Source organism: Mirounga leonina, unplaced genomic scaffold, assembly GCF_011800145.1.
Source record: "Mirounga leonina isolate KUSES-001 unplaced genomic scaffold, KU_Mleo_1.0 Mir_101609, whole genome shotgun sequence".
Classification (NCBI taxonomy): domain Eukaryota; kingdom Metazoa; phylum Chordata; class Mammalia; order Carnivora; family Phocidae; genus Mirounga; species Mirounga leonina.
In genome coordinates this window covers 9,542,628-9,557,051 of record NW_023270164.1, presented here as the reverse complement: position 1 = coordinate 9,557,051, position 14,424 = coordinate 9,542,628, and the positions used below count along the sequence as shown (strand labels likewise).

The 14,424-nt window shown below is 34.9% G+C and overlaps 1 protein-coding gene across 9 annotated transcripts in view; it reads right to left on the bottom strand.

Moving 5' to 3' along the window:
* The window catches only part of KDM6A (lysine demethylase 6A), a 221,654-nt gene that overhangs the window by 31,032 nt on the left and 176,198 nt on the right, over nucleotides 1-14,424 (bottom strand). For all 9 annotated transcript variants that reach the window (XM_035003448.1, XM_035003482.1, XM_035003443.1 and 6 more), the window contains 6 exons: nucleotides 10,455-10,584; nucleotides 8,844-8,949; nucleotides 8,073-8,278; nucleotides 5,961-6,025; nucleotides 5,808-5,882; nucleotides 5,098-5,246 (listed from right to left, as the gene is read on the bottom strand). In XM_035003448.1, coding sequence (XP_034859339.1) covers nucleotides 5,098-5,246; nucleotides 5,808-5,882; nucleotides 5,961-6,025; nucleotides 8,073-8,278; nucleotides 8,844-8,949; nucleotides 10,455-10,584 — 731 coding nt within the window. The remainder of the gene's footprint in view (nucleotides 1-5,097; nucleotides 5,247-5,807; nucleotides 5,883-5,960; nucleotides 6,026-8,072; nucleotides 8,279-8,843; nucleotides 8,950-10,454; nucleotides 10,585-14,424) is intronic.

The following is a 14,424-nucleotide window of genomic DNA, read 5'->3' as shown; positions in this document are numbered from 1 at the left end:
AGCAGGGAGTCTGCTTCTCCCTCTGACCCTCCCCCCGTCTCATGTGCTCTCTCTCTCTCTCTCAAATAAATAAATAAAATCTTTAAAAAAAAAAAAATTAAAAACTTTTGTATATCAAAGAACATTATCAAGAGAATGAAATAAAGGGGCGCCTGGGTGGCTCAGTTGGTTAAAGCGACTGCCGTCGGCTCAGGTCATGATCCTGGAGTCCCTGGATCAAGTCCCGCATCGGGCTCCCTGCTCGGCGGGGAGTCTGCCTCTCCCTCTGACCCTCCCCACTCTCATGTGCTCTCTCTCAAATAAATAAATAAAATCTTTAAAAAAAAAAAAAGAGAATGAAATAACAACTTAAAGGATAAGAGGAAATATTTGCAAATCATGTATTTGATAAGGGGTTAATATGCAAAATATAAGCTCCTACTACTCAACAACAAAAGGACAAACAACTGAATTAAAAAATGGGAAAAGGACCTGAACGGACATTTTTTCAAAGTGGATAATATACATGGCCAGCAAGCACATGAAAATGAAACCACAAAGAAAAACCACTTCACATCCACTGGGTTGGCCATAATAAGAAAAAATGGAAAATAATCAGTGTTGGTAAGGATGTGGGAACTTTCATATATTGCTGGCATGAATGTAAAATGGTGCAGCTACTGTAGAAAGCAGTTTGGCAGTTCCTCAGAAAGTTAAACATAGAATCACCATATGAAATCAATTCAAATCCTAGGTATATAACCAAAAGAACTGGAAAAAGGAATTCAGACAAATACTTGCACGTGAATGTTCACAGAAACACTATTCACAACAGCTAAAAAGTGGAATCAACCCAAATGTCCACCAATTGATGAACGGATAAACAAAATGTCCTATATCCACACAATGGAATATTTGGCCATAAAAAGGACTGAACCATTAATACAATGCAGGTGACCTCAAAAACATGCTAACTGAAAGAAGCCAGACACAAAAGGGAACATATTATATGATTCCATTTGTATGAAACATCCAGAACAGGTAATTCTATAGAACCAGAAAGTAGACTACTGGTTGCCAGGGGCAGAAGGAAGTGGGGAATGGGGAGTTAATGTTTAATGGGTATGAGGTTTCCTTTTGGACAGATGAAAATTTCTTGGAACTACACAGAAGTGATGGCTACACAGCACAGTAAATATACACTAAATGCAACTGAACTGCGTACTTTAAAAGGATTAGTTTTACTGTGTGATTTTTACCTCAATAGAGAAAAATGTAGTTGCTCTCACTATACCGTGTCTTTTATGTATGATAGTGTGATGAATATGGTACCTTTTAAAAAATTTTTTATTGTTATGTTAATCACCATACATTACATCATTAGTTTTTGATGTAGTGTTCCATGATTCATTGTTTGTGTATAACACCCAGTGCTCCATGCAGAACATGCCCTCTTTAATACCCATCACCAGGCTAACCCATCCTCCCAACCCCCTCCCCTCTAGAACCCTCAGTTTGTTTTTCAGAATCCATTGTCTCTCATGGTTCAACTCCCCCTCCAATTTCCCCCCCTTCATTCTTCCCCTCCTGTTGTTTTTTTTTTTTAACATATATTGTATTATTTGTTTCAGAGGTACAGATCTGGGATTCAACAGTCTTGCACAATTCACAGTGCTCACCATAGCACATACTTTCCCCAGTGTCTATCACCCAGCCACCCCATCCCTCCCACCCCCCACCACTCCAGCAACTCTCAGTTTGTTTCCTGAGATTAAGAATTCCTCATATCAGTGAGGTCATATGATACATGTCTTTCTGACTGACTTATTTCGCTCAGCATAACACCCTCCAGTTCCATCCACGTCATTGCTAATGGCAAGATCTCATTCCTTTTGATGGCTGCATAATATTCCATTGTATATATATACTACCTCTTCTTTATCCATTCATCTGTCGATGGACATCTTGGCTCTTTCCACAGTTTGGCTATTGTGGACATTGCTGCTATAAACATCGGGGTGCACGTACCCCTTCGGATCCCTACATTTGTATCTTTGGGGTAAATACCCAGTGGGGCAATTGCTGGATCATATGGGAGCTCTATTTTTAACTTTTTGAGGAACCTCCATACTGTTCTCCAGAGTGGCTGCACCAGCTTGCATTCCCACCAACAGTGTAGGAGGGTTCCCCTTTCTCTGCATCCTCGCCAACATCTGTCCTTTCCTGACTTGCTAATTTTAGCCATTCTGACTGGTGTGAGGTGATAGCTCATTGAGGTTTTGATTTGGATTTCCCTGATGCCGAGTGATGTTGAGCACTTTTTCATGTGTCTGTTGGCCATTTGGATGTCTTCTTTGGAAAAATGTCTGTTCATGTCTTCTGCCCATTTCTTGATTGGATCATGTGTTCTTTGGGTGTTGAGTTTAATAAGTTCTTTAAAGAAATGGACCCTCAACTCTATGGTCAACTAATCTTTGACAAAGCAGGAAAGAATGTTCAATGGAAAAAAGTCTCTTCAACAAATGGTGTTGGGGAAAAAAAAGTGAGTATGGTACTCTTAATACTTACAAACTCTTACCATGGGTAGATGGTTGGAATTGTCCATGGTGTGGACTCCAAAATAAAATTTAGCACTAATTATAATTAGAGATGCTGAAATCCCACTGTCAAATTCAAAATATTTTGGGGTAGAGCCTGAGAGCATCTCTATAGTTTAGGACATACATGATTGAGCATAAAGTCCATGAGGTAGGTACCACCTTATCTATGTAACTCCAGGAACAAAGTGTTTGCCCCATAAAAAAGTATTCAAAATAATTTTTAAAAAATTGAACTAAACTTAATTAAACTATCCATTTCTTCTAAGACCGAGTTCTCTAAGAGAGTAACCACCTGAAATGGGGTTTATATAAACTGAGATGTGCAGAAATTATAAAGTACACACTAGATTTCAAAGACTTAATATGAAAACAAAAACTGTGAAAAATCCCATAACTTTTATATTGATTACAAGTTGAAATGATAAGATTTGGATATACCAGGTTAAAATTATTTTCACCTATTTTGTTTTGCATCGATATGACTACTATAAAACTTTAAATCATATATATGACTTGCATTATATTTCTACTAGATAGCACTACTCTAAGGGAATTCCTTAGAGAATTCTTCAGTGTTCCACAGGACACTTCTGAAAAACTAATGCCTTATATACAAACTGAAAAAAAAAAAAAACAAAAACCCAAACAGTTCAGACACAAGTGACAAAGAAGTAATCTACCAAGTTTGCTTCCCGCCCCCCCATCTGTAATGAAAAACTGCATTCTTTTTGAGTTGAGGGTATTATTTACATAAAATAATTCAAATTGGAGAGGTTTTCAATTGAATCTTAAAAGAACCAATCCAATACTACATACATAAGAAAAATGAACTCTTGGGGCGCCTGGGTGGCACAGTTGGTTAAGCATCCGACTCTTAGTTTTGGCTCAGGTCCTGATCTCAGGGTTGGGAGATCGAGCCCTGTATTAGGCTCCACACTCCTTGCAGACTCTGCTTGAGATTCTCTGTCCCTCTCTCTCTGACCCTCCTGCTCGTGCTCTAAAATAAATAAATAAATCTTAAAAAAAAAAAAAAAATATCCCTCTAGAGAGTTCAAATAACTTGCCCAGTATTTACATCAGTGTCTAAATGGCAAAGGGGGCGGGGGGGGGGGGGCGCGACATATAGCTCTTCTGCCATTTATTCTAGAACTGTTTCCACTTTACCCAACTATGGATAAAATATCACAGAATTGGGCTTCCAATGGCTTGAGGACAAAAACTACTACAACCTAATGGTTCTAATCCTGGCTGTACAGTATAATCCTCTGGGAAACTTTGTAAAAAATATTGTGCCTGATCCCAATCTCCAGAGGTTAATCAACTATTTATTTTCAAAAGAGATTCTAATGAGCAGCCAGGACTCGGAATCCACTGACTTATGTTACCCTGAAGCAAGCATAGGCCTATTTTGAAACAACTTTGTAGTTACAATTCAATAAGCAGGTGACAAAGAAGAAAGCACTCTGGCTTTCAAACCATGGCTGCTTCAAGTTGCAAAGAGAAACATCTGATGGTGATATGCAGCCTACAGGCATTGGCATATAGGTGAACTTGTTATCACCAGTCATCAGCCCTAATTGTTAAATATTTTGAACATCACTCAGAAATTTCACGTTAATCCAAGGAAACACAAAGAAGATGGTATTTTAGTGTTGGTCAGAATTTTAAGTTTAAAACCAATGTAATTCATTTTACAAATGAAGAAAAAGACCCAGAGAAAGAAATGTGACTTGCCAAAAGTGACAAGCCCAGTTAACAGAAAGTCCAGACTGGATACCAGGAGAATTCTAGAAATGTCTCCCCATCAAGTGCTTTGTGTGAACTGTGTGTTGCACCCCAACTAGAGGATTACAACCTCTACTTCCTTATTTAAATGAAATAGAATGGAATAGACTAGAAAATGTATTATTCTATGAAACTGTTCTTGTATACACATATGTACACAAAGTCATAAAATATATATATATATATATTTTAAAGATTTTATTGATTTATTTGACAGAGACGCAGCAAGAGAGGGAAAACAAGCAGGGGGAGTGGGAGAGGGGGAAGCAGGCTTCCTGCAGAGCAGGGAGCCCGATGCGGGGCTCAATCCCAGGACTCTGGGATCATGACCTGAGCCGAAAGCAGATGCTTAATGACTGAGCCACCCAGGTGCCCCCTAAAATATATTTCTTAGTGTGACTATGGCAAAAAGAAAAGTTTAGAAAAAACTATATCCCATCACTCTGCAGGAGACAGGATCAACAACAGTCTCTAAGCCACAGGGACTTTCCCAGGAGTGCTCCAATGACCCCTTTCCAGATTAAACAATGTTATTGTTTCAGGACTATTTTATTAAAAAAAAAGAATATAACAGGAAAAATCTTAATAATACAAGTCAAACCTTATAACAGGAGTAATCCTTTCAGTTTCCTTCACTGTATATGAAAAGAATCTGGTTCTCTTTTGCATGTTTCACATTTCGATTAATTCTGTTTTTCAACTGTAGGAGATAATGTTAGTTCATAAAAGTTACCTGGTGTTCTGCTTCCTGGAACTTTCATGTACAGTTGAACTGTGTTCATGCCCAGTATGGTATGACCAACATGGCTTAGAAGATTTCCTGCTGATACGACACGCACAAAAGCAGGAAGTTTAGTCAGCTCATGTAGCTGCAACTTCCATCTGCAATAAAATAACAACAGATCAAGAGTGAAATCCTGCTACAAATATTTGTGGAAGTTAGCCATTTCTTCAAAAACTTTGTGTCCCAATCCAAAAAACAATGAGATCTATAAATATTGTACTTTTGCATAGGGAACCCTGAAATGCTTAATTTTTTCAATTTTTCCAAAGAAAACTTCCTAATGAAAAGAGGCATAAAAATTACTGAGTTAAAAACAAAACAAAAATACCGAGTAAATGAAAGAAAAAAACCTGACTTCCTATTTTTATAATTGCTGTAGAATCCTATTTTATAAAATTATTATACACTATTAGTCATAAAATGTAACTTTATGATTGTGTACTTAGCCTAGTCAGGGTCTTGATGAAAACCTGTATAAGAGTTTTAAGTTTAAGAAAATAACTTCATTGTAAAACCTAGCAAAAATAATTTATCTGAAACTTGTATATCAACTTGGAAAAATGACAAGGGAGGAAAGAGAAGAGGAAATTGTAGACAATTCTCAGTCTTGCAGAGGATACCTCTTTGCATCAGTTCACAGAAATACTATGAAGACTTACTTTTTGTCATCAGACAGGTCAATGTTGGTCCCAAACTTTATGGTTTTAAAGGGTCCTTTCCTCCTCCTCCCAGAACTTAAAAAAAAAAGAGAGACAATATTAGAAACATGCCTTTTAAATAGAAATACTAAGTGGACATTAAAAATGACTTACTTATCTGAAGATGTAGATTCACTATCTGAGTGGTCTTTATGGTGACTTCTTTTCTCATTTTCTTCCTATAGATTAAGCAAAACACATTCTAGTTTAGTATTCCACAACCAGCTATCCTTTCCATCATGCAACTGTAAATTTCACACCTAGATTGATGGTATTATCTATGTTTGGAAGCTAAGTTTCTATAGGCCACTTTCACATGAAAATTTCTTTAAAGACCACACATTAAATAAAAACCCAAGAAAAGTCAATGCTCACCACCCGTCGGCATGGTATCTGACCTCCTCAGCCACAGTTATCTTAAGAGTTCTTTCTTAATAACATTCTTCTATAAGGGGAAAAATCTATAGATTCTCATTCTTGCCCCATTTTTAAGAGGAGAGAATTTTTTTTTTTTTTTAATTGAGAGGCCTATCCATCTTGATTATAAATTTTCTAAACTAGCAGGGCTGTGTGGGTATGTATGTAACTATAAGGGTAGAAGGTTAAGATGTTCTCTATTCTTGATTATGGACAAATGGAAGTTCTCCCTGGGTTAAATCTTCTTCTACAATGAATTATACACAAATGGTAACACATTTACAACATTAGTAAGGAAAAGAAGTACTGCATAAATATAGGTGCTTTTCAATGCAAATATTACTACTATTATTTACAATTTTGGGGTCACAGATACAGTATCTCAATACTGTCCTACTATTCGAGTTAGCAATACTTAGTATATTTTGGCCTCCCTCCCTTTAAATGTATAGTTTCTAAACATTTGCCAAATTTTTCACATGTAATGGTCCATGCTGTCAAAGCACACAAAAAGGCATCTTTTCTTTGGTTATGGATCCCATCCCATATAAATACTCTGCCTCTTAGGATCTTTGCTTTTCAACTCCTCCTCCTTTGGTGGCTTCTTTGGTGATCCCTGAATCTTGCTTATTATTTATCCTCTTCTGAACATAATACTACCACATAGTTGAAGTATCTCAAAAGTTTGTCCATATGAGATTCATACAGACAATGAATTCACTACAGCTCATTAAAGCTGCAGGACAATTCTCATTAGATGAATTTCTCTGTAGGATATAGGGAATGGTAGTGAGAAAGAAATACAAATACACAGTTCGCAGGTACAAATGTTGCCTTCATTAAAAATGTGAACTAGAGGCAGAATTTTAAAGAGATAAGCAAATCTAATGAATTACAAATTAAAGACTTGCAGGCACATATTAAGTTTTAGCTGTAGGATATGTACAAAACAACTTAGTAGTACAGACAAGTATTTGAGTAATACATTTAATAAACTCATTTTTGTGGATGTTTTATGTTCACTTTGTGGGAGAATTCACAAAGTACTCATTATAGTGCTAAAGGATTTTAGTAGTGATTCACTGCTGAAATGACTGAGTCTTTTAATAATAATCCTCTGATTATTTTTCCGCTTTGGTTTTTAATTTTCCATATATTTTGAAATAATTCATGCCTCTCCCTCAGTTTTCTCTTTCAGACTGAGGCCAGTAAGAACAACACTAATGCTTCCTGGAGGCGTTATCTATCAGATAATACTAACCTGGTAGAGGAGAAAAATAGGAAGGCACAAGACTAGGAATTTTGCAAGCAGAAAGCAATCTTGAGACTTACTTTATCCTCTGGTATCAGTGGCTCTCAATCAGAGGCAATTTTACCCTCCAAGGGATATTTGGCATGCCTGGAGACCTTTTTGACTGTTAACAACTGGGGTAGATGGTAAGGGGCGTGCTATAGGCATCTAGTGGAGAGAGGTCAGGGATGCTACCAAACACCCTACAATATACAAGACAGCCTCCCACAACAATGTATTATCCAACCAAAATGTTAATAATGCCAAGATTGAGAAAGCCTGCTTTAAACAGAAACATCCCAGGGATGAGGGAGACATCTCGTAACAATATTTACTTTATCAACCCATAGGCTTGCTTTGACTTTACTAAGAGCAAACTGCATAGCATTTACATAGTATCTCGTGTAACTACAAAATAATGAGATGCTTACAAAAGAAATGTGCCCTTTTAAAATAAAAGAACATAAAACAATACAACAGTCTAAAAATAAAATAATGTTCAAGGAGTAAACACTTACCCTCAATGATTCCTGGAAGGAGGAGGCCTGGTACTGTGCATATTTAGCAATTGTAGTATGAGATCGATTACTTTCACAATGCCAGATTTTCTTCGTTCCAGTAGGATCCCAGTTTTCATCTGCTGGCTGCAACAACTGTGTCCTCACTTCCACCATATGTTCATTGTTAGCTTCCACCAAAGTTTTGGTAGAGAAAAGTCCCAGGTCTTCATAAATAAATAAATGTAGTTAATAAATGAAAATTATATTTGGAATAATACATTAAAAGTGCTTTATGGCATTCTATCCGGTTCCCCTAAAAAACAACCAGAGCCTCTGCACAACCTAAACTTCGTGCCAGGTTTACACAACCAGACAATGAAGCCCCAGACCTAATCATCATGCCACCAGCAAAGGCAGAATCAAGGGGCCAGGCACTAGTTAGGAGGCTACAATCTTTTAGTAGCATTGTATTTTATCTTTCATTAGATAACCTAATGAAATTCTTTCATTAGATAACCTAAATCACAATTATATAATTAGACCAAAATAAAAGCTAAATTTAAAAACCACTAGTAAATTGCCAGGAACCAATACTGTCATTGTATCTTCACACTATGGATTAAAAAAGTGATACACAACCACACACACACACACACACACACAAAGCCAGAAAATATTAAAATGAAAATGTGAAAACTAAAAAACTAAATAGAAATAAGTTTCTGCCACTGCTTTAAGAGTCACAGATAGCAAAGGAAATATAAAACTTTTTTCTTATTTAAAGCTTACCCAACTTAAGAGCTCCAGCAAGGCCACGTATTACTGTAACAGGGTTGTTTGGATTTGTACAAAATTGGTGTAATGGAGGAAAGAAAGCATCACGTTTATTTTCCAACTGTAAAATTAAAACATATGGTCAGATCTCTGGAAAACAGACCTTTTATTTAAATATTATGCCAAATTCATATTCATCATTTATTGCAATTTCAACAATGCACCCTGTAATTTCTATTTTATGTTTTATAGCATTTTATCACTATGTCTTTTGACCCTAAGTTGTAATTAGACAGTAACCACATACATTTCTCTTGTCCACTGTATCTTGAACAAAATATGCGGGAAGAAATAAAATTAAAACTTCAAAATCAAAGCGATTTAAATATTATTCAATTTTAAAAAGGAAGAAAATCCTATCACATGCTACAATGTGGATGAACCTTGAAGACACTATGTTCAGTGAGAATAAAGCACTCACAAAAAGAAAAATTGTGTAAAATTTTACTTATATGAGGTATCTAATGTAGTCAATTTATAGAAACATAAATTGGTGGTTACCCAGGGGCTGAGGAGACCAGGGAAAAGGGAGTTGCTATTTAATGAGTATAGAATTTCAGATTTGCAAGATGAAAAGATTCTGGAGAAGTGTTTTGCAACAATAAGAATATTACTTAACACTACGAAGTGTATAGTTAAAAATGGTTAAGATGGTAAATTTTATGTTATGTGGACTTTTTCCTCACAAAAAGAGAAAAGAAAACCACAAAAGGTCAAAGTGTTTTTAAAAATAATACCAAAGTGAAAGCAAGCTGAAGACCCATAAAAGATAAATCTTAATTTTGCATTTCCCTCTCTCAGCCTTCAGTTTAAAGGTTTTATTACACATCTATCCCAGTGCTTATCTTACATACTAAAGGATCAATACTGGTTGGAGGAAGGATTAATACACTATTTGGCCTCTAGAGGGCAAAAACAGGGCCAAATCCCCAAAAACAAACTTTATAGTTTAACATTTTTTTCATCTGGGGTAGAATTGGGAGGATGGAAGGAAATGGGGTAGGAGGACCTACTTGGGAGAAATCTAAGAGTTTCTTTGAACTTTTATCAACTTCCTACATCAGATGTCTAAATGTTCTTAAAGTAAAACTAACATCCGGTTTTAAATAATCTTTTAACATTCTTTAAAAAAAAAAATGACATACCTATTATCACATTTTATGTTTTCAAATGCCTTTTTTGAAGGTAATGAAAATATATAGTTTTGCAGATGCATAAGCAGAATGAATGTTAAGGTCCATACAACTAGTAGAATGCAGATTTAAAACCCAGCATAAGTTATACTTTTAGGTGGTTTTTGCCTCATACCGTTCAAAATTGGAGGCAGTAAGAAGTATTTCTCACTACTCTAATGTAATCATGGTTAATAACTGAGAAGGCATGTTTTAAATGCTATTATGAAGTCTTTCTGAATACATCGTTTTCCCCCCAAAACATTCAAGCTACTGCCAATAATTTTAATGTTTCCTAAAGGGCATCCATATTAACTTAATGCAAGATCTTATGAAAGACAGGTAGGTGCAAACACCGGTTTAATTTATTTCTAGTCAGTTAATTCAGACTCACATAAATACTAGGTGTAGGTGGATTCAACTTGTCCTTTGGCAAGGGAGGGTATGGTGAAGATGGTGGTCTTGGAGGTGGACATTTATCCAATAAAATGCTACTGTTAGATAAGCCATTTTTACCTAGATTCCTTAAAAAAAAAAAAAAGAAGAAGGGAGAATAAATCAGCTGTACATTTATTTAGAAAACAGAAAAACAAAATCCTGAATTAAGTACTAATTAAGTTACTGGGCAGCTGCATAAATCCAGGAGATTTGGATCTATCAGAAAAAACTAAGAACAATTATTAACTTCAGCAAATACTTAGTTTCATTCCTCTATTTTCACTGAAGTAATAGAAAAAATACAACACATGAATTATTGATGACATTCCTTATTTTGCTCCTAACTTTCCAATTTATTTTCCTCACCTAAGGAACAAACACGAACTCCAATTTCCTCTCCACCATCTTCTACCATCAGAGTCTTTCCATTAAACGTTAAAATAACTTGACCAAAAAGGTCTAGATAATAGTAAAAATAGAATACGTCTTTCTTCCTATGTCTCATCTCAGCAATTATAACCAGAATATCTTTGTGATAATTCTCAAACCGAAAAGATCTGTACCTTTTTTTCCTCTCAAATCTGGAAAGAATTTTCTGTGTAACTCCCTAATAAAATTCAGCAAGACTCCAATCTACTAAATTTTATGGAAATTATACCAGTTATTTTTAATGAGGCATATAACTGCTATCTATTCTCTGATATTCTATATAATTATTACTTAGTAGTAGTTGGGGTTTCTTTTCCTTTAATGGGTTGAAGTATCATGTTTGTTAAGTTATAAATTCTTCAAATATGGCAGAATTATTTCCAAATTGTAACTCTTTTAGTGTTAAAAAAAAATTTTTTTTTCCTACTTCTTAAAATCTATATCCAACTCAGAAAATCAGCAAGATATAATTTTGAGCTTTCGATTCATTCCAGGTTAACTTCACCCAATTATTACAAGTTCTAAAATAATCAATGCATTAAAATAGCAGGTACTTTAACACTACAATTTTAGTTAAGAATTTGAAAATTGTAATTATGGCAGGGAGTTAAACTTAGTAATTTTACTTACTGAAGAAGGAATTAGCAATTTTCATCATATATTATAGAATACAGGTTGAAACAAAATTAATTTCCCTTATCTTGCTATGTTTTTGCCAAACTGAAAAAACCCTTACAAATCAGCCTGTTTGGGTTGGCATTAATGAAAACTAAGGCTTGAAATTCCACTGCTACAAACTTTTGAGATGTTACATTAAACAGGATCATGGATGTCACTTTCTTAATTTAACTGTAACTCCAAGTAAAAACAAAAGTGTTCATGGCAGGTCTCAAGGAATGAATTAGGTTTAAAATAACTGATTTTTTTTAAAAGTATGTGAAATAGTTATTAAAGTGAAATTTTAAGTTCAACCAACAATTAAGGCTAAAGGTTAAATAAATGAATATTCTATCACGACATCTCTCAACAAAGCATGAGTGTCCTCTACATTTAAAGATAGGCATTTAAGCTTTTAAATTTAGGTATAAAATCAGTACTAATTTATAAATTCCATGGAACTGGAAAATAGGTGGTTGACACTGGTAAAGAAACAATTCGAGTATTATCATTAAATCAATGCAAAATAAACATTCACTTACAAGATACGAATAAATAATTAGTTTGCATGCTGAATTGTATATCTGCCACTCTTTTAACTTTGGGATTTAAACAAAATATGACTCCGAATACATAAAATTTGTTTTCTAGAGCAGGAGATGAATGTACAATATAGTAAATGATTAATATTTTAAGGAAGTGGAAGATACGGACCACGCATTAAAACTATCATAAAAGAACATCTCATACTAATTAAATGTGGCACCAAAATTTAAGCTTCTACAACATTCTGGACATTTAGAGATGAGACTAGAAAACAGGGTTTGATAGATTAGCAGAATTCTGCCTCCATCATTTCTACAGTTCTGTAACAAAAGAAAAAAGGGAAATGGGAAAGTATAATAATGAAAAATACAGCTGCTTTTATTTTAAAATAGAAAAGAAAAAGGTGGAGAAAAGAAAAAAAAAGGTGAGACATGACTAAGGGAACGGATAGTGATTGAACTACCAAATGTTGCAATTACAATTTTAAACCATAAAAGCAGCAAAGGTATTGTAATCGCCTTTTGATGTATAGCACGTAAGATGAACCAAACAAGAAGAACCAACATCTTAAAAAGGAACTATATATGTGAAAATGAGAGAGTAGTCAGAATAAACCATGTAATCAAATTGAATCCAGCAGTTTACTATTGTATTACAAGACTCCCTGCTTTTTTGAGGCCAAGTCTGAAACAAACAGGAATTTCCCTGAAGGAATTCATGTAGGTAGTTGTCTATATAGTGACTATAAGCTTTTTCCATTGAAAATACACTTATCAGTCCTAATACAAAGGACAGAACTGTACATATCAGGAAAAGACTTTATCTTATGAACATATAAGTGTCCAACACTGTTTATAGTACTTCAAAGCTAGGGTAATGAAACTAATAATAACAACGCAAAGTAGAGAAAGGCATTGAAGAAAAGAAATACTATCCCATTTTAAATCCTTTTCTCTCATTTTGAAACTTTCCCCAAGCAGAGTAGGAAGCAATTAGTCATTGCCCAATTCTTTACAATATTGGCTTAAACTTGTTTCACATTTACCCATATCATTTGGTAGATAAATGAAGAAGTGCTCTGTAAGTAAACCAATCTACGCTTTAATTATCTTTGGTTATGAAGCTTCTAGACCAGAGACATCAAGTCTCTTGAGCCTAAGTCACTTTCCTCTTCCAAGTTCTGGAATCCTGCCCAGCAGACAGGACATCACCAACAGAACAGAAATGGTAAACCTGATGCCTATCATTTGCCATCTTGACTTTTCTCTTAAGATTTGTATCTCTTCTAATTTATCAGAGCATCTTTGGTCTCTTCATTAATAAACCAAGGCCTACAGTTACTGAAATAACACAAGCAAACACAGGGATCCATAGTGTTTTGATGTATCAAGCCACTTAAAACTGTGTGTGTGTGTGTTTATGTATATATAAGATGCATAATATGTATATATAAAAACTCACACATATACATAATTAAGTCTCTGTAAAAAGGCAAAATTGTCTTTTAAGAGCTAAAAGCTAAAAATAAAACTGTAAGAATGTGCTTAAAAATTCTGAAGTAAATATTTACATATACCTTAAAGGTGAGATGGAAGATTATAATCTTTAATATATTAAGAAACAGAGTCACACCTAGGTACCCACAGCATATGACTTTATTAATAAAAACTTAGGGTAACTGCTACTATACACTGTTTATAACTTGCACTTCCATGGAACTCTTTAACATTATTTCTCCAGAATACCCTTAGGTCCCATACAGTATATGATATTAGTTTTGGACCTCTAAATTTTCCCCCATTTTCTAGCAAATGTCCTGAGATTAGAGAGAGTGGAAGAGGGAGGAAGGCCCTGCTCCAGCAGAGTGGTGGCAACAGCATCTAGGAAACAGAACAGAGGCCCTAAGAACCGAGTGGGGAGCAGGGAGAAGGAAGTACAAATTGGCAGTGAGCCAAGGCACTGTGTTTAAGTAGAACTCAGGATAACATTTGATCTGGACATTAAAGCACACCTACTTTTTTTTTAGGCCCAGAGTTAAAATGCATGTCAGTGTAACATCTAGACAAAAAGACTAACATAAAGAACTTAAATCAAATTTTAGAAATTCAGAAATAGCTTTAGAAGAATTTGGTCTGATTTAGAGATCATCCAATGTGGTCTGACATGAAAAATGAAAAATCTTGTAAGACAGTTAAGATTAATTACAGTAGTTACCATGTTGTAGGCCACTGGGGAAAATGCTGCCAACAATGTGGATCCAAAAGACAACACAAAGAAAATAATAAAATATGAAA